Raw genomic sequence first — 13276 nt, forward strand, 5'->3', positions numbered from 1 at the left:
CGCTCTCGGGGCTTGGCCATCCCGACCCCACCCGGCCCTCTCCTCATCCCCAGCTCCGCAGGGCAAGGGAGGGAAACCACCAGGAATGGTTTGTGCCTGGCAGCCCTTTTCCAGGGATTGCAGCGGGATGGCTGGACAGATGCCCCCCCGCCCCGGTCATCCTGCCTGTCCTGGGCAGGCTGCAGCCCCCAGACCCACAGGGGAGGACCAAGCCCGGGGGTCCCATCCCACAGAAAAGCCCCACAAGGCTGGAGCCGTGAGCTTACACTGCCAGCCGCTGGAGCTCCTACCGGGAGTGCAAAGCAGGGAGCAGCTGGGGAAATGGATGTGTGGGGAGCTGCTTTGTTTGAGGTGACACAAGGCCGTCTGTAGCGACAGCCAGTGTGGCGTGAAGAGACAGGGCATGAGGGTGTGAGAGGGACGTGCTGGCACCCCAACACTTTCCCCCAAGAAACGAGCCACGGTGATAGCCCAGCAAACGCTTTATTGCCAAGGACAGTGCTTCCCTCAGCCCCCAGGCACAAAAATAGAGGCTGCCTCACCCCATCCCATCCAGATCAATCCATACAGACAAGCAGGTCCTCGGTGCTGAGAGCCAGCCCCAGCACCAGCTGCCCAGCCTCAGGCCACACAGGGGATGGAGAGAGCTGGACAGCCCAGCCTGTGTGACAGGGACACTCCTGTAGCACTAAGGCACCGTGCTGTGCTCCAGGACTACCAACCCAAACACTGCCCATGGGCTCCTGCAGGCCTGCTGGCTCCCCAGCAAAGGTGGAGGGTACCCAGCAAGCAGGAACAGTTGGGGTGGCACAGAGGTGGCCAAATCCCCTGAGTGGCAGAAATAGCTCTCTGCAACCCAGGTACCTCACACAACCCTGCACACATCCCAGTGACATCCTGCTCGCCCCCAGGCTGTGTCCCCTCTCACGTGTACCTGGCCTGCTCGAGGTGCCCCTCTGCTCCCGCTTGCTCAGGATGATGCTGTGTGGGATGAGGGGTCAGCCTGGCCTGGGGGGTCAGCCTGTCCCTGTGTCCCATCAGAGGAGACGTCCCAGGAGCTGAGCACCAGGAGAGCTGCCCCAGGCCACCGGCAGGGCCACAAAACCCAACTTGCTGTAGAAGCTCAGCTGCTGCCGGTCGGCATCACTGACCTGGCAGAACACTCCCCGCGAGCCTGCAAGGGAGGTGAGAGGTCAGAGCACTGGGACTGCAGTTCTGGGACTGGGGGCACAGTGCCAGGGACTCCCTCCTTAAGGGGATCAGCCTCTCCCCTGCCCCTTTGGCACCGGCTGTCCCTGTGATGCCCTGAGACACAGATCCACATGTCCCCCAGTGCAAGGGGAGGGGACAATGCCTGGAAGCTGGGGTGAGAGTGCACCAAGGGGACAGCTGAGAGGTGGGGTGCAGGTGGGGCTGGCTCCCAGCTCTGGTGGGTGAGGGAGCAGTTGGGATAGGGCTGTGCTGGATGAAGGGCCAGCACTCAGAGGTCATGCTCACCGTTGGCCCTGAGTGCACTCAGCAGGCAGAGGGCCAGGCTGCGGCTGGCACCCACATCCAGCACTCGGGGAGCAGTGCCCAGCTGCACCAGGGAGGGGAAACGCCTCAGCACGGGCTGGGGCACAGCCAGAGGCTCTGCGTGGAAGAAGAGCACTGCTTCCTCCAGGGCATCCTGCGGGAGACAAGCACAAGTGAGAGAATCCTCTCCACCTCTGCCATCCCCACTCCCCTCTGCTCCGGGTGTCCCCTCACCTGTCCCAGAGCTGCGCCCCCTGCGCCCAAATCTGGGGGGTATTTGTGCCGTACGGCTGGCAGCCAGCTGCTGTCTCGCTGCTGCAGGAAGCCTTCGGCGTGGAGCGCTCCTGCTGCATAGCCACACGGGCCACCTTCATCCTCCAGCACGAAGGTGTACTCGGGGCTCAGGCTGAGGAAGCTGCCCAAGAGCCTGCCAGCCAGAGTGGGAGCACAGCTGAGCTGAGCCTGGAGCACCTGGGAAACCTCACACCAGCCTCCTCCTTCATGCCCCAGCTGGACAGCACCCACTGACCACCCCTTTGAGACCCCAGGTAGAAGCTGTCAGTCAAGGGGAGACATTGCAGCCTCCAGCACTGAGGCTGGACATCCACTATGGTGGCTGCCACGACCCTGCTGGACATCAGCATTGGGATGTCCCTCCCTGTCCTCCCGCTGAGGCCATTGCCAGCCACGGGGCAGAGCTGGTCTCTGTGGGGATGCCAGGAAAGGCTGTCACCTCACTCCCTTGCCCTGCATCACCCAGCACATGTCCAGGCTCGGCACAGCCCGAAGAGGCCACATCTCACCTGTCACCAAGGAGATCCGGGTGGGCCACGAGGATCTCTGCCACTTTGGGATCACAGTCCAAACTCTCCCGGCACATGCGGTAAAGCTCTCCCTGGAAGACCCGGACTGATGTCAGCCCTGGCTGTGCCTGCTCTGCCGCACTGCCAGCCACCACCTTCTGCTGGCCTCGGGCTCATGGCCACAGCACAGCCAGCCTTCAAGCCAGAAATTGCCATTCCGGTCAGGCATCCCGAGAGCAGCTGCTGCAGAGACAGTCCCAGGCCAGAGCAGGCTCAGAGCAGCCAGAATGGCACCAAAAACAACACTGAAACTCAAGTCTCCAGAGAGCCTGAGCACAGCAGGACATCCCCAAATGTCCTGTCTTGGTCACAGTTGAGTTTGCTGCTGCAAACATTCTGATAAAAGCCTTTCTCCTGAAAGGGGAGGCTGCCCCGATCACCCAACAACAGGGGCAGGACCATGCCCTGCTGTGCCTGTTCCTGCAACGGGCCGATGGGCTCGGCTGGATTTTCCGCTCAGAGCTTCACTGGACACAAACACTGTTGTTTTTAAGGTTCAGCCTGAGCAGATGAGCTGCACTCATGTCTGTGGTGGTTGGATTTGTGGTGTTAGCCTTTTCTTGAGTTGGAGAGGAGCAGGGTGAGGGACCAAGGTGCTTGCTGCAGGTACATGGGAAACCTGGGGCCCTGCTGGATTTGGCAGCACTTTAACTTTTTGTCCCCCACATCCAGATTGTCCCTTTCCCTCCCCATCCCACTGAGCTGCTGGGATGTCAGAATGGGGGGCTGGCAGCAAGCAGGTCACAGCTGACAGAAGCTGCTGCTCTCCAGCAGGGAATCACCCCATAAACCAGATGAGTGTTTGAAGGGGTTTGGAGATGGATCCCCACAGGCTCAGGCAGTGCCCAGAGCTGCAGACTGGTGAAGGCTGCAGGAGGTTGCCATCCAGACTTGTCCTGTTCTGGATCTTTCCTGACATCTGCTCACAGCCACTGCTGGAGATCAGCACTGAGGCTGCCCTGGAGATCATCCACAGCCTGGCAACCCTGACCTGGTGCTGGTTTACCCATGGCTGAGCCAGGGTTCCTCTCCTGCTCTGCCCAGGCCCCCATCACAGGGAGGTGGGTTTGTTGAGGCCACAGCACATTCTCCAGCCCAGGATCTGACACGCTGCTGACCACAGACCCAAGAGCTGCCCCAGACCAGCTGGCTCTGAGCAGAGCTAGACCTCAGGTCCCTCCCCACCTGTGTCACCCTGCACTGGGAGCTCAGCCTGGGGTCAGCAGCAGATGAACCCATCAGTCCTCATTTTATGGGCAACATGTGCCATGCAAAGGCTCTGGCAGGACACCCCTCCATGCCATGGCTCCCACCTTGTCCAGGGGCAGCAGCGGGCGCAGGACATACAGCTGGCTGGATGGGAAGAGAGGTGGTGGATGGTAGAAGAGGTCACAGCTGTTCCCCACGGGCAGCAGTGCCTGGAAGAGATACAGTGGCTCCAAACCTTGTTCTGGACACTCCACCCAGGAACCACAGCCGAGGTGCAGAGGCCTGGGGCAGCTCTGTCTTCCCAAGCTTGCAGCAGCTCAGCAGCAGGGTTGGGATATTGGCTTCCCAATGACTCCTTCAGCCCCCAAAGAAAAGGAAACACTCTCACCTGCAGCTCTCCAAAGAGGCCCCCACGACGTGCCCATGGCTCAGCATCCCTCCCCAGCAGGATCGGGGCAGTGATACTCTGGCACCCTGGAAGCAGCAGGACACAGACACACAAGAGGTGAACAAAAACCTGCAAGGCAGGGGGAGATCAGCCTCTGTCACACAGATCCCTGCTGTCACAGCTCCAAGGACCAGTCCCCAGGACGGTGACAACATGCCCTGCATGGCTGCTTCCCTGAGGAAGGGGCTCAAGGCACAGGGCACACTCTCCCAGTGAACTTGGACACCTGCTCAGGTCACCACCTGGTGACAGTTCTTGGTTCACAAGAGATCACAACACCCACAGAGCAACCAGGGAATGTGAAACCAGAGGAAAACTGCAAAGTGATGCACAGGCATTCAAAAAACAGCCCCACCTCTGTCACCCAGGGCATTTCTGCTCCTAGATCCCTTTTCCCAGACAGGGTAAGGGGTCTTTGAGATAAAAGGGCTGAGGAACCATATCTTAGAAATAAGCATTCTTTGTAGGCTGTGAGGCATGGTGAAGAGCTGCTCCAATTCCCCATCCCCAGTGCCTCATCCCACCCTACTGTGTCATTTCCATGGCCATTCCTGCTCCACTTGGCAGGCAGAGTGTAGGGAAGAGCAGCCTGCTGGTGAGTGCTGGCTGCTGCTGTGGGGCTGGGGGTGATGGGGGAGCCCCCACCCAGCTGGGTGAGCCAGGGCAGTGCCCATACTTACAGCCAAAGCAGTTTCCCCAGGTGCCCTTGGGGTCAGGCTCGCAGAGGAGGTGACCATCTGCAGAGAGGCAAGGCGGTGAGCACAGGACCCGGGTCAGCAGCAGAAAGGGTGTCAAGGGAAAGTGACCTCCCAGAAGGGACCCTGACACGCCCAGCTGGACACTGGCACCCCAGACCTCTGGGGTGGGTCTCAGACACCTTCCCCTCCTCAGTGGGGAAACAGAGAACAAGCATCAGGTGCCCTGGGTGTGTCCCAGTGCCGCAGGGTCCCGACACTCCGACACGGCTGGGTTTGGATAGGTGTGACAGGGACTGTCAGGGCTGCCATCAGCCACCTACCCAGCCAGAGGACGAAGGCACTGGCGGCCAGCAGCATGTTGCGGATGTCCCAGAGGTAGGGGTGCAGGTCGTAGAGCAGCGCCCGGCCGGCGGTGCTGACGAAGCGGCTGTGCAGGCGACACGTCCGTGCGCAGAGCAGCTGGAAGGACTGAGCCCGGCCTCGCCACCGCGTGCCCTGGGGACACAGCGGGTGTCAGCCACCTCGGGGACACACGTGTGGCAGCCGCATTCCTGCCGCAGCACCGGGATCAGCCTTACCCCGCAGGCATCGGGCGCCGTGGCTGGGATCCCCACGCTGAGGCTGTTTGCCCGCAGCCACCGAAAGTGCTCCAGGAGCTCCTGTGCCAGTGCCCCGTGGTGGTAGGGCAGGTAGAAGAGCTCCACCAGCATCCGCACCTCCTCCAGGGTCAGAGGTGCTGTGAGGCTGGACACGGGCTCTTCTGGGGTCAGTGGTGCTGTGGGGTTGGACCTGGCCTCCTTTGGGGTCATCAGTGCTGTAGGGCCAGACCCAGCCTCCTCTTGAATCACCGGTGTTGTGGGGCTGGTCCTGGCTTTCTCTGGGGTCACCTGTGATGTGGGGCTGGTCCTGGCCTCCTTGGGGGTCATGGGGCCAGACCCAGACTCCTCTGGGGTAACCTGTGATGTAGGGCTGGTCCTGGCCTCCTTGGGGGTCATGGGGCCAGACCCAGACTCCTCTGGGGTCACCTGTGATGTAGGGCTGGTCCCGGCCTCCTTGGAGGTCATGGGGCCAGACACAGCTTCCTCTGGAGTCCCTGGTGCCATGGGACTGGTCCTGGGTTCCTCTGGGGTCACCTGTGCTGTGGGACTGGTCCTGGCATCTTTGGGGATCACAGGGCCAGACCCAGCCTCCTCTGGAGTCACTGATGCCATGGGGTTGGATCCAGTCTCCTCTGGGGTCACTGGTGCCATGGGGCTGGTCCTGGCCTCCTCTGAGGTCACCTGTACTGTGGGGCTGGTTGTGGCCTCTTTGGGGGTCAGTGGTACCATGGGGCCAGACCCAACCTCCTCTGGTGTCACTGCTGTCATGGGGCCACAGCTAGCACCGACCTCATCAGTCAGTGGGGCTGGGGGGCCAGGGCTGTCCCCAGCCCCAGGCCCTGGGGGTGTCTGGGGCACATCAGTCCTGATGGCCTCAGGCTGGGTGCTGCTGGGACTCTGGGCAGGGCTGCCACCCCCTGTCCTGGCATCACTGGTGGGCAAGGAAATGTTCTGACCAGTGTTGGCCCCATTGCTGGAGCTCGTGGTGGGGCCTGGGCTGTGGAGGGTTTTGGTGGCCATTGGGATTCCTGCAGACTGGACACTCCCAGGCACCCCAGGCAGAGTAGAGGAGGGCTCACAGCTCTCCCTGCTCCCTATGGTGAGCTGGTCACCAGCCCCTGTAGGGCTCTGCTGACCACCAGTGGGTGTCCTGCTCCCACTGTCCTTCTCAGGCTCTGAGGTCACCTCCTTCTCAGGCTCTGAGGTCACCTCCCTGCTTCCCTCCTCTGGTGCCACACCACAGGGCTTGGGGCTGTGCTGATCTGCCCCACCAGGAGCAGAGTCGTGGGGCTGAGGGTCGGGAGTGACCTCCTGTCCTTCTGCTGTGCCAGGCTGCAGTTTTAGTCCTCCCTTGAGGCTGACACTGGGGTGTCCTGGGGTCCTTCCTCCTGGCACAAAGGAACAAGAGGGAAGCCCCTCTGGCACCTGCATGGACACTACTGCCGTGGGGCAGGACAGTGCCGGGGAGCTCCATCCCTGAGCTGGCAGGGGATGAGCTGCCAGGAGCCTGGGCTCGAGTTCAGGCCCCTGGGGCTGGTGAGGCTCAGCCTTTGCCGAGGCAAACATTACAAAACACCAGGCTTACCCCTGGCTGACCCCCCCTTGCAGAGCTGGCTCAGGCTCTGGTGCTGCCAGCCAAGGAAACTCCATCCAGGATGTGGCCATGGCCAGAGCACCCACGGGGCAGGAGGGACAGCCACACACACCCTGCCCACCATGGCATGCACGGCCCTGCTGCCACACCACCCAGGTGGGCAGGGCTGGGGCTCCCTAACCCCCACCCTCCAAGCTCCCAGCAGAGCTGATTCAACACTCCAAGGATTGAGGGATGCTGCAAATCCATTGCTTACCTGGCTCCAAGGCCTGCTGGTTTATCTCAGCCACCCAGTCATGCAGTGCCAGCTCCAAGGCTTCCTGGGGACTGTAGCTACCATCCTGAGCACCTTGGCTGTCCCCCGGGGCTGCCACCGCCTCCATTCCTAAGGAACTGCAGCTCATCAGCCTGGGCAGCCCTGGTTCCATGCAGGAAAGCTGCAAGGCTGGGCAGGGATGGGCAGCAGTGGGCAGGCACAGAGCACAGGTACCTGCATGGTCAGGGTGGGCACAGCCCCCCAGCTCGCTCCGAAACCAGGTGCCCAGCGTGTGGATGGGGATGAAGTTGGCCTGGAGCTCACAGTTGGGGTTGAGGAGCAGCCCGTGGAGCTTGGACACGAGGCCAGGAGCACGGCCCATGTAGGGGCCCAGGAAGACACGTCTGCAGTCATAGTCGTTGGCGTAGAGGTTGTCCCAGATGACGGGGCAGCGCCTCAGGACACCTTCCACCTCCTCCAGCAGCACTGCTGAGAGCTCCTGGGACACCACCTTTGGGCCTGGAGCATCAGGGCGGGGACATATGTGGGGCACAGGGTCCATCACAGACACACAGCATGGACATGGAGACATGGAGATGAGGGGCCAGTCACCCCACCCACAGCCCTGAGCCAGGAGAGCAGACCCCCAGCTCAAACTCCTGCCAGGCTGGGGCTACACACCCCAATCCGAGGCACCACAGTGGGGTCATTCACTGGTGGCTTTTCCAGGACAGCCTGTGGCCACAGGGTTTGCAGACACAGCATGGGGTCACACAGCCAGAGCCAGCCCTGGTGCTCACCTGTCCAGATGACACCAATCCCTGGGAGCAGCTCCTGGCCGATGGTCTGCAGGTAGCAGGACTGGCTGGGGCTGGGAGAGCAGAGCGAGCTGCAGTATTCTGGGGAGAGAGCACAGAGCATCCCCTGAGGGCTGGGGACTGGGAGAGGAGAGGCTGCTGGGATCATGGGCAGGGGCTGGGGCCTTGCTGCAGCCCAGTCCTGTCCCTGTCCCTGTCCCAAAATGCCCAGAGCTCCCCTGGGAGTGTGAAGAGTCTGGGGGCTGCCAGTGCACTCAGTTTTCAGCAGGGAGAGGGGCTGGGTACAGCCAAAGGGTACCCAGTCTGAGGGGGCTGCCTGGTTTGGGGGGCTGGGGCTGCGGGGCTGCAGGCAGTACCTGTAGGGCAGAAGAGGAAGATGGAGGGCTGGCCCAGCTCCTGGTAGACCTCGTTGGCCACAGAGGCCTGAGCCTGCGCCAGGGAGGGGAAGACATCTCTGTCAGCTTGGCACATGCAGGGGTCGATGTCGTCGAAGAGCAGCGCGAAGGAGCAGCACCCCATGGCAGCCACCTGCGGGCACAGACACGGGCTGCTGGGATCCCTGGGCAGCAGAGAGCCCCGAGGGGCCACAGAGGAGCATCTGGGCACAGCCCAGCACGGGGCAGCTCTTGCCTGGGCTGTGCCATGGGAGTAGCAGCTGCCCATGGAGCAACCCCCCCATGCCAGTGGCTCTTTGTCCTCCCTGGGGATCTAGGGCTCAGCTCCAGCCGGTGCCAGCCCTCAGTGCTGCCCAGCAAGTTCTGGAGCTTGGCTGGTCCTTCTCTTGCCCCCAGTCAGGCATCTGTGGAGCCCTCAGCTCTCTGCCACCATGACAGACACAGCACATTGGCCACCAGAGCTGCTCCCTGCTGGCAGCAGCACGAGGGGTTTACACCCCAACACCAGCCCTTGGCATGGGCATGGGGACCACACAGGCCCCTTCCCTGGGAGCAGTGGGATGAAGGAATGGCCCACGGTACCTGCCTGAGTTTTTGCTGCAGCAGGAGCCGATCCCCAGTGCTGGAAAACACCATGTCTTGGCCAGCAGAAATGGCGAAAATAAACTCCACACCCTGCTCTTGGGCAGCTTCGATGAGAGACCGCATGCGGGCTGGGGACAGAGCACAGGGGGTCTGTGAGAGCTGGGAGGCACAGGATGGAGCAGGACAAGGGATGGAGGGAGACAAAGGATGGGGCAAGACAAGGGATGGAGGGGAATAAGGGATGGAGGGAGACAAAGGATGGGGCAGGACAAGGGATGGAGGGGAATAAGGGGTGGAGAGAGACAAAGGATGGAGCAGGACAAGGGATGAAGGGTGTCAAGGGATGGAGTGAGAGTGAACTGCAGCAGTCTGGAAGGAAGGAGCTGAGGTCATTAGGAGGGGAGAGGCTTCAGGAACACCATTTCCACTCCCTTAGGTCACAAGGCTCTACGTGCCAGAGATCACCTTGCCAGAGACCCACATGGGGAGCTCCCCACACTGAGTGGGCTCCTAGGCAATTCCATTTGATGGGCATGGACTGGGGGTCTTCTTGCACTTGGCAAGGTCTAGGGGTCTCCATGCAATGGGCAGGGTCCTGGCAGGATGCAAATACCTGGGACACAGCCCACGCTTCCCCCTCGGGGACCTGGGATGCCTGCAGCCCCCCGTGGGGCCCAGCAGAGCCGCTACCTGCCTCATGCTCTGTGTAGGGCTCTCTCCAGAGCAGCCGGTGCTTCAGCTCATCCTTAGGTGCATACATGTAGCAGTTCAGCCCCCGGTGCTGCAGCCTGTGCAGAGAGAGCAAGGGGTCACCCAGGCACTACATGGGCTCTTTGCACTGCCACATGGAGACAGAAATGTCACCCAGTGCTCCCAGTGCTGAGCTCTAAGGTTTGCGGCAGACACCAGCAGGATGTGCCCCCTGGGAAGGCAGACACCTCCCTCTTTTGGCACTCTTGTGTGGAAGCCATCTGATCTCTTCATCTGGTTTTATTCATCCACCTCAGCAGACGACGTTTTACATTTTCCCACGGTGATCAGAATAGGAAGCACTTCAGGTATCACATGATACAAGCCCCTTATCTCGTTTCTTTCCAGATAAGAAAAACACCGATGGACATGTCACTCTCATGTACAACCACATGAACACATCCCAGTCCAGCACCAAGGCCTCTGTTAGACCTTCTCATTCCTGAGGCACTTTAAGACATCACAGCTTGTTTTCCTTCCATTTTTCTGTACCTGGACCTCTGATCCCCTCACTCTGGCCCTTAATTGCATTTGTGACTGCCCTTGCTGTCACCACTGCATTGCCCATACTGTCACCACTGCATTGCCCATGCTGTCACCACTGCACTTTCCACACTGTCACCATTGCACTTTCCACACTGTCACCACTGCACTGTCCACACTGTCACTAGTGCACTGCCCGCGCTGTCACCACCTCCCTGTCCACGGGCAGCCCGGCAGAGCCCCAGTTCATTCGTGGCAGGTCCTTGCCGCTGGTGGCAGCGGGGGCACGGGGCTGCACCGGGATGTGCGGAACCCCAGCACCATCTGCTGGCACGGGGTGGTCCCGCATCCGTCCGTCAGTCTGTCCGTCTGTCCGTCCCGCAGCACCCACGGCCCAGCCCAGCGCGACTCCTTCCCGGGGTTGGGGCCGTGAGAGCGCTGGGACAGGGGGGACACTGCAGGAGCAGCCCTAGAAGAAGCACCTTTGCTCCCACCACCCCTTCAGAGAGGAGAATTCAGTGTACTTGCCATTGAAAGAGAAGTTTCCTCTGATCCATCGACCATGGCCTCCCATAGAAACCTGGGAAAGGGAGGGGAAAAAAGGCAAAATGTAGTTGTGAAACTCGCCTTGAAACTCTTTCTGTGCTATCCCTGAATGCAGAGATACAGTGCTGGATATGGAGCACCAATTCCATTGTTGGGACCACTTTGAAGGAAGGTCCCTTCCTATATCTGTGTGTAGGAAGACCTGGGAGGTGCAGAGTTGTCTGCAAAGCCAGTGAGAAAGGATATCCAGTGGAACACAAGCTCCTTCCCTTGGGGACAGCAGAACAGGCAGGTAGATGGGTTTGGAGAGATGCAGATTTGACAAAGTGAAGGCTAAAAGAAGAACCTGTCAGTGTCCCAGCACAGACCTGAGATTTAGCAAGAGAAGAACCTTCACACATTTCAATTCTCTGCAAGATCTGGCAGCTGCAATCTGAAGTCTCACAGAAAACCCATTACGTCTTGGATGGTGATGGCAATTGGCCATCAAGGCATCTTCCTGCTTTCTCTCTGCATCATGGGCAAGTTTTGAGTCAATCACTGCACCTCCCAGCAGTTAAGGGAGCAGATACTTGGAAAATGATGGCATTCCCAAAACTGGGTGGTGCACAGGGGCAGGCTGACTCCATTAAGCTGGGAGAAAGGTCCAGCTCTCCATGTGTCTCTCATGAGGCCAAAAAGTGTTTTTTGGAGTGTTGTCCAAAAAATCTCCTGCAGTTCCCAAAGCATCTGAGTGTCATGGAGCTCATCTGCCCTCATTCCCTTGGCTCCCTTTGGCAGAAGCCCACCCTGCAGCCCCCAACACCAGCCCTGGGCAACGGTGAGGTGTGGTTTGCACCACAGCAACACCCACTCTCCATCTGTCTTCTCTCTGCAGACAGATCTTCTACCTGCTTGAACACCTACATGATTATTCCACACACTTTGAAATAGTATCTAGTCACCTTGCTATCCATCCCCCACTGTGCACGGGGCCCAGTTTGTAGCCACTCGAGAATGTTTCGCCCAAAAGAGTTATTTCTGTGGTAAATAATTTTCTATTTTGAGATCCCAGTGAGGTCCCAAGAGTCCCTGCATGGCACCTGCAAGTGACACTTTCACAGCACATGTTGCTGGGAACTGACGTGGGCTGGCAAGGAGGACACTCAGTCCTGCACACGCCCTGCCAGCAGTGTTCTCCTGGAGTGGCTTTGCCAGCAGCATCCCTGTCCTGTTTCCCAGGTCAGCTCTACTATATCAATGATTCTCGTCTGACTCATGACAGCTTCTCCACCCCTGCATTTCCTGTTTATCTTACATTTATTTGCATGCTGCTCCTGCTTCCTCTCAGGTGTGGCAGTGGACAGTGGCCCTCAGTGGGGTACTGTGCTGCCAGGAGAAGGGCAGGTAATTTTGCCTGGTGGGTGCCAGGCCTGGCTCAGCTCCAGAGGGAATTGGGGATGTGGGGAGGGAGAAGCACAGAGCCAGCTCTGGGCACAGCCCCTGCATTGCTGCCCCGTGGGCAGGGTGGGCAGATGGGGCACATCGGGAAGCTGCTCCTGAGTCCAGGGCAGCCAAGAACCCCACGTAGAGCACTGGAGGCAGAGCAATGAGTCCCTGTGTCCCTCGGTGGGGTGGCTCTGGGGCTCCGCGGGGCTCTAGGGAGAGCTGGAAGCATCCCAGAGGCTGCTGATCCCAGACCCCCGGCAGAGTCGGGGTGCTGTGCAGGAGCCCTTCTCCCACCTCCCCCACAGCCTGGAGCCCTTCCCAGCCCCGAGTCACTTCGGGTGGATCTGAGCAGCCCCTGCAATGCCCGGGCGGGTCGGGCACCGGCCCCAGCCGCGGCCCCGGGGGGACTTACCTTCCACCACGCCGCAGAGGAAGCGCGGCCGCTCCGCCATCCCCGCGCAGCAGCGGCCCTGCCGGCGCGGGGGCAGGCGCAGGGTGCGCGGGGGAACGGAGTGATGCGCGCACGGATGGAGGGGTGCGCGGAGAGATGCGCGGAGGGACGGACGAGTGCGCGGAGGGATGGAAGGGAGCGGGGGTTGAAGGAGTGCGCGGAGGGATGGAAGGTGCGCAGAGGTGAAGGGTGCGCGGAGCGGTGCGCGGGGAGGATGGAGGGTGCGCGGGGAGGGATGAAGTGTTTGCGGGAGGAGATGGGAGATGCGCAGGGGGATGGAAGGTGCGCAAGGGAATGGAAGGATGCGCAGAGGGGTGGAATGTTTGCGGGGGGAAGGAGAGCTAGCGGGAGGGGATGGAGGGTGCGCGGAGGGGTTCGCGCAGGGGCGGCTCCACCGCCCGCCCCCCCGCGGGAGCGCGCTCGCCGCAGCGCAAGGGGCGGCCCCGTGGGTGGGGCCGGGGCGCGGGCGGAACGGGGGTCCCCGAAATCCGTGCGGAACCCTCGGGAGATGATTATCGACCCGCAGTCCCGGACCCCTCCGGACCGGAGCTCCCGGCACTGCAGCCGCCGCCGGTCCCGGGCATCGGGACCCCGCCTGGTGCCCACGCCAGCCCCGGTTTCCGCGAGTGCCCAGCTGC

The 13276-nt window shown here is 61.0% G+C and overlaps 1 protein-coding gene across 3 annotated transcripts; it reads right to left on the reverse strand.

Moving 5' to 3' along the window:
- Window positions 1-464: 464 nt before the first annotated feature.
- On the reverse strand, window positions 465-13001 carry LOC146438611 (protein O-GlcNAcase-like). Of its 3 annotated transcripts, none has more exons than XM_085059450.1 (17): window positions 12600-13001; window positions 10742-10793; window positions 9671-9768; window positions 8978-9108; window positions 8357-8528; window positions 7983-8081; window positions 7417-7701; window positions 7183-7311; window positions 5312-6720; window positions 5054-5228; window positions 4716-4772; window positions 3976-4061; window positions 3692-3796; window positions 2319-2410; window positions 1750-1942; window positions 1498-1669; window positions 465-1174 (listed from the first exon to the last, which is right to left on the reverse strand). In XM_085059450.1, the coding sequence occupies exons 1-17, from the start codon at window positions 12637-12639 to the stop codon at window positions 1038-1040; spliced, it is 3432 nt and encodes a 1143-aa protein (XP_084915576.1). In that variant the 5' UTR covers window positions 12640-13001; the 3' UTR covers window positions 465-1037. The 3 variants fall into 3 exon arrangements, with proteins under 3 accessions (XP_084915576.1, XP_084915577.1, XP_084915578.1); XM_085059451.1 differs by having other exon boundaries at window positions 8982-9108; window positions 9675-9768; window positions 12600-13000; XM_085059452.1 differs by having other exon boundaries at window positions 9675-9768; window positions 12600-13000.
- Between the last annotated feature and the right edge of the window lie 275 nt (window positions 13002-13276).

The sequence above is a fragment of the Lichenostomus cassidix genome, chromosome 4, assembly GCF_008360975.1.
Source record: "Lichenostomus cassidix isolate B80296 chromosome 4, HeHo_3.0, whole genome shotgun sequence".
In the NCBI taxonomy this organism is placed as follows: Eukaryota; Metazoa; Chordata; class Aves; order Passeriformes; family Meliphagidae; genus Lichenostomus; species Lichenostomus cassidix.

What these genes read in the sequence shown, in the direction of transcription:
- LOC146438611 (XM_085059450.1), bottom strand. Translation starts at nt 12,639, where the DNA reads ATGGCGGAGCGGCCGCGCTTCCTCTGCGGCGTGGTGGAAG. An exon ending in CGGCGCCCGATGCCTGCGGG is followed by an intron (nt 5,229 to 5,311) that starts GTAAGGCTGATC and finishes CTGTGTCCCCAG; the next exon opens with GGCACGCGGTGGCGAGGCCG. An exon ending in CTGGGGAAACTGCTTTGGCT is followed by an intron (nt 4,062 to 4,715) that starts GTAAGTATGGGC and finishes TGCTGCTTCCAG; the next exon opens with GGTGCCAGAGTATCACTGCC.